Consider the following 5,612-nt stretch of genomic DNA (forward strand, 5'->3'; position numbering starts at 1 on the left):
CATTGACAGCTGGAATTTGAACTTTTAAAAATAAAAATAAGGAAATATTTCTCTCTGCTGAAAATGAACAATGCAGAGACTTGCAGTAGTAGCAAGGTGTTTACATTTTTATGTTTAAAAAGTTTGATGTGATGTTTTTTTTTTAATAAATCTTTCTGTATGTGTAACGCCCTTTATTTTATTTGTTTTAGCATTATGAATGTGCCGAATATACATTTCTGCACATGCCTCTGTTTGAGCAGAGTGAAGCCCAGCTGAACGTTCCCTATATAAAACCTACATTTTCGTGTGTGACCTCCATGGCCCAGTCTCCTTCCCCGCCTGTCGCTGCGCCGCAGTGCTCTACAGCGGGCTTCCTCTTTTCTGCTTCAAGCTTCCACCCCCCTGCAGCACCCACAGGCCTCTTCGGCGCAGGAGCAGCACCCACGGGCCCCTTCGGCGCAGGAGCAGCACCCACGGGCCCCTTCGGCGCAGGAGCAGCACCCACGGGCCTCTTCGGCACAGGAGCAGCACCCACGGGCCTCTTCGGCGCAGGAGCAGCACCCAGGGGCCTCCTCGGCGCAAGACCAGCACCCAGGGGCCTCCTCGGCTCAAGACCAGCACCCAGGGGCCTCCTCGGCTCAAGACCAGCACCCAGGGGCTTCCTCGGCGCAGGAGCAGCACCCAGGGGCCCCTTCGGCGCAGGAGCAGCACCCAGGGGCCTCTTCGGCGCAGGAGCAGCACCCACGGGCCTCTTCGGCGCAGGAGCAGCACCCACGGGCCTCTTCGGCGCAGGAGCAGCACCCACGGGCCTCCTCGGCGCAGGAGCAGCACCCACGGGCCTCCTCGGCGCAGGAGCAGCACCCACGGGCCCCTTCGGCGCAGGGGCAGCACCCACGGGCCTCTTCGGCGCAGGAGCAGCACCCAGGGGCCCCTTCGGCGCAGGAGCAGCACCCACGGGCCCCTTCGGCGCAGGGGCAGCACCAAATGGCTTCTTTGGCACAGGAGCAGCAAACACAGGCCTCTTCGGGACAAGACCAGCACCCACGGGCCTCTTCGGCACAGGAGCAGCACCCACGGGCCTCTTCGGGACAAGAGAAGTACAGACAGCAGAGACGCTGTCATGTCAGCCACTGGGGATTGGAGAGGCTTCCCTCGTGCTCTCTGGAGAGAATTATGGGGACACGCCGGTCCCTGTCCTGGGTGCGCTGGGCAGCGTCCTGCCAGATTGGGGCACACTTCATTCCTTCCCCTCTCCCCAGCCCCAGCTGGATCTCCCAGATTCATACCAGGCCGGGGGCGGCTTCAGGACCTTCTCAAGAGCGTCGGACAAGGACAGGAGAAGCGGGGATGCCGTTGCTCTCAGGTCTTTCCCAACTCATTCACCAGTAACTGTGGATTCAGCCCCACACCTGGGTCCATTACAGGACCCAGCGCCTTCACGCTTGATCTCCCAGGATGCATTATTCAGCCACGAAGGTGTTCCCCTGCCCCATTCCCTGTCCCCACCATGTTCGCCTGACCTGATGACTGCTGCAGAGTCGCCCAGACCGGCTGAAGGGGCGTCGTGGGCTTTGGGAGGAGGGGCGGGCATCTCGGCTCGACGCGTCAAAAAGAAGGCCGCTGTACCTTCAGCACGTCTCCGCCTACAAGAGGTGGGATTCGCAGCCCACGCCCAGCAGGAGATGGAAGAACGCGGAAAACGAAAACCAAGCGCAGGGGTGGTAGTCTGGTAGTTACACCTTTTTTTTCCATCTTCTATTCTGATCACTTGTGATGTCTAGTCACGTTTGCCGCTGCCCACGCGGTTATGTTTTCTCTGCAAGCCATTTCAAGCACACTGCTCCTTGTATTGAACCCCCTGTAGGTAGTGATAAAAGCACTAGCTTGGCTGATGCAAACCAGGGCGTGTATTTTCTTACCAGCTTTTCTGGAGCCATCGCTATCGGTGTACGATTCTGATGATGGCGGCCTTATTCCCATCAGCATTGAGCTTTTGCCCTTTTGCCCAGATGTGTCTGCCCCGCTGTCAGGGTGCGTGTGAGGTCAGGGTTTTGAAGCTGCTTCAGTGTCTTGTGTGCAGACCTGGATGAAGGGCCACGTCCGGCCTTGGAACCCGGCTTTCATGACCTGTGCTAGACCTGTGATTTGTGATTGGATTCCAGCCGCGAGACCAGGGAGGAGCTGCCATCTGGATCTTTGCGGAGCCAGAGCTGTGTGTTATCCTGGAACCAGCTGTTTGCACTGCAGCACAAGGTAAGGGCCCCTTTACCTGTTTAATTAGGGCAATTAATTAGGGAGAAGATCTCACATACTGTGCCCATTTTACAGTCCTTCATGCCTGGTGTGTCGGCGTGAATGTTCCTGTTGCGCAGTAAGTGAGTACTGGTCTGCTGCTTGGTGTCTGTGACGTGTAACTCATATGTTTATAATGCCTTGTTTAGGATGGGTACTGGCCGTGCACTGCAGAACTGGGCTCTCTACTGGGTGTAGATCTCGACTTCCTTGCCAACATATTCCTGAAGGAAAAGGGCATCCTGTCTCTAGGTAATTAATATCAAAATGCAGAATCTCAGAGCACAAGGAATCGTTCAACTCAACCAAATGCCACCCTGTCATCAGTTTATTAAGGTGGGTAGCTGCGTCAGCATGCGTAGGCTGCAAAGAACCAAGTAAGAGGTTTATTCCCTGCTGAAAAGAGAAGAAAGAAAACACATTTCGGCCGTGGAGCCTTCTTCGGGTGTGATCAGTTTATTAATCACTGTGATTTCCGGTGACCTCATAGTACTGTGGAAATCTGCTGGTATGCTGTACTGGCGAACTTTAACGTTTCTGTGGCTCGTGGGGCACAAATACAACACCAGCACACTAACTGCCAGACACACAAACGCAGTCCTGGAAATTGTTTCCTGGCTCCTCATGCAATTTCCTGTTGTGTGCAATAAATAAACCGCATGAGCCAGACACACCTTGCTGTAATATACCAGTACCACACACACCAGAGACACTAGTTCAGCGGCACCAGCATCATGCTGCTTCAGTACACCTTCCTGCTGTTGGGAAGCCATCATCTCCACGCTGGTCTGATCTCCAGTCTAGTCTTTAGACTGATTAAATAAACGAGCGTGGATTTCACATGGGGCATTCTTAAGGCGGTGCCTTTTTTACTGAAGTCCTTATTGAATGTCACTGTGCAATATTTGTGTCAGAACTACACAAAGCCTTCTTCTCATGGCATGTCCTGGAGCGGTAAGCAGCTTTCGATTTCTCCTGACCGCTTGTTGGCGGTGGGGTTTTTTTTGCTGTTGGATTGTTGGCACAATTAGGACTTTTCCGTTTCAAGGCTTGAAGGCTCGAGAGGAAATCCTGCAGCTGCTGGCCACCCTGCTAGTTCTCCAACTCCTTCGTTTTACGGGACAAACCGAAGGAATGCAGCTCACCTCCCTCTTTCAACTCGAGGACACGAAGCAGCCCAGGTGCGTCCCGTCTGTTGAGTTTTAGTCTCTGCTTTTTGTTTTTGACACGACCGAGCTTCCCTTTCGGATCGAGATCCCCAAGAGCGAAAGACAGCCCCCAGTACTTCTGCCCCAATAAACTGATTAAATTCGTGTCCCAGAATTGGACCTACAGCTGTGCTCGCTCAAGCTGGTAACTGCGATTATAAAGCATCCCGTCATGCAAGATTTTTAATAGAGTTTAACGCTGAGGGAGGCTGTCCCCCTCTTCCCCCAACTTCTAAAACGTTCCTCTGGGAACAAGGAGCGCTGGTGGATTAAGCCCGTTCGGCGGACGGAGATCGGCCCAGTTCTCCCAAGGGGTTCTCGACAAAGATGATCGTGGCGCCTCTTCAGGCATGTCACCCCAACGAGCCCTCTCCCAGCGTGCACCTGTTACCCATACTCCTCCCATCGCTGCAGAGAGAGGCTCGTGTTTGCTGGTCTTACCTGTACTTGTGTTAATTGTACACCTGTCCCTTTAACGCGCAGAGAGGAGGAGAGACTTACCAATAACCCTCGCTCTGCCTTTCCAGCCAGGCAGACATTCGGTTTGTGGAGTTGCGTCTCTGTGCGTCGCGAACGCTTGCCTCTCGGTAGTCATGCTGTGCATCTCCCCCCCACCGCAGGCCGGCGCGCTGGGGCGACGTGAGCCGAGCGGTGGCGTGGGCCCGCGCGGCCGAGCGGCGGCACCCCTGCGCCTGCAGCCGGCTGGAGCTGGGCCGCGGCTGGGAGTCCGTCACGCGCCGGCTGCTGCGCCTCGAGCCCCTGGAGCGCCGCTCCCCCCTGCGGCCGGTCCTGAACAGGGCCTGACCCGGCCCAGCCGGCCCGCCCCCCACGCCATCACGGGAGCCGCTGGACGACATGCCTCCCGGCGTATTTCTGCACTTGCCCTGGTGTATGTTTACCGCAAGATGCACTTGCCCTTCTTTCAATCAGACTGTGCTTTGGGGATGATTTTCTAGATTTAAATAGGAGGTAGTTTCATATATGGAACTTAATAATAATAATAATAATAATAATACTTACTGACATTTATATAGCAGTTTCTGGACACTCAACTCAAAGCGCTTTACAGGTACTGGGGATCCCCTCCACCACCCCCAGTGTGCAGCCCCACCTGGATGATGGGAATTGCTGTTCTGGTACAGCAGTCATGAAAGTGCTGTACAATCACTGACAGAAATAAAGCGTCAAACTTTCGGTATTGATTGCGCTGGTGCTGTTCCTGCAAATAGATTGTGAAACACCTCTGAAGGGGGAATAAATAATGCAAACCACAGTCTGGTGTACACGTGGTGACTTCTCTGCTAACTACCGGTGCTCTGGAGCCAGCACTCCATGGCCTCTTCATTCGTTTCCAGGGCCAGTGAAAGGGGACCTGCAATGCTGCTTTTACATTTCAGGATTAGGAAGACCTGGCATTGAGGTGTGCACTACAAACCACCAGACCAAGTAACATGGTAACATGCAAAACCACAATGAGTGTAGACGGTAAACATGTGAAATCTCAACTTTACATCATAAAATAGACAGTTTCCCAGCATGCGCAGCACCATTGTCCGCAATTCCAAACGAGGTAAAACACACTGTAAACAAGCAGGCTCGTGAATATCTCTCTTTTAATCCAACGGAAAACTTGCTCGAGGATTCAAGATGGTTTTGTCAACAACTACCAGTTAACTCTGCATACAGATCTTGATGGAACGTATTTTGCTGCACAACCTGTACTTTCACAAAGTTAAGAGATTTTTTTCTGCGCGCAGTTCAGAATTTGTAAAACGTTGCCATACTGTCGATTCATTGTTGTTGCCGAGATTTAATGACCGGTCTGAGACATGGAGACTGCAGTTCGCCTGCGAGGTGAATTTAGCTGAAGCAGGGGCGGCCCCTAGTGGTCAAAGGGAGGTGGCTTACAGTGCAAAGCTCTTTACACGAACTGCACTTCGAACACTTAGTTACAGTTTTACAGGGTACACGTCACCCTCTGGAACTGGATGAAGCCAGGCCTTAAAACAACACTGGTGAAATCTCCATGCGTGGCAAACATACTGTATAGGTAAAAAACAGATTCAAGTCAAACCCCCTTCCAAGAGCTCGACGACAATCAAGTGCTGCAACACAACACAAGATGCCCAC

General features: G+C 53.2%; 1 protein-coding gene across 4 annotated transcripts in view; it reads left to right on the forward strand.

Moving 5' to 3' along the window:
- The window catches only part of parp4 (poly (ADP-ribose) polymerase family, member 4), a 30,534-nt gene extending 25,779 nt beyond the window's left edge, over window positions 1-4,755 (forward strand). For all 4 annotated transcript variants that reach the window (XM_069178764.1, XM_069178765.1, XM_069178767.1 and 1 more), the window contains 5 exons: window positions 192-1,711; window positions 2,145-2,235; window positions 2,424-2,526; window positions 3,323-3,455; window positions 4,103-4,755. In XM_069178764.1, coding sequence (XP_069034865.1) covers window positions 192-1,711; window positions 2,145-2,235; window positions 2,424-2,526; window positions 3,323-3,455; window positions 4,103-4,286 — 2,031 coding nt within the window. In that variant the 3' untranslated portion in view covers window positions 4,287-4,755. The remainder of the gene's footprint in view (window positions 1-191; window positions 1,712-2,144; window positions 2,236-2,423; window positions 2,527-3,322; window positions 3,456-4,102) is intronic.
- Window positions 4,756-5,612: the final 857 nt, after the last annotated feature.

The sequence above is a fragment of the Lepisosteus oculatus genome, chromosome 15 (genome assembly GCF_040954835.1).
Source record: "Lepisosteus oculatus isolate fLepOcu1 chromosome 15, fLepOcu1.hap2, whole genome shotgun sequence".
Classification (NCBI taxonomy): Eukaryota; Metazoa; Chordata; class Actinopteri; order Semionotiformes; family Lepisosteidae; genus Lepisosteus; species Lepisosteus oculatus.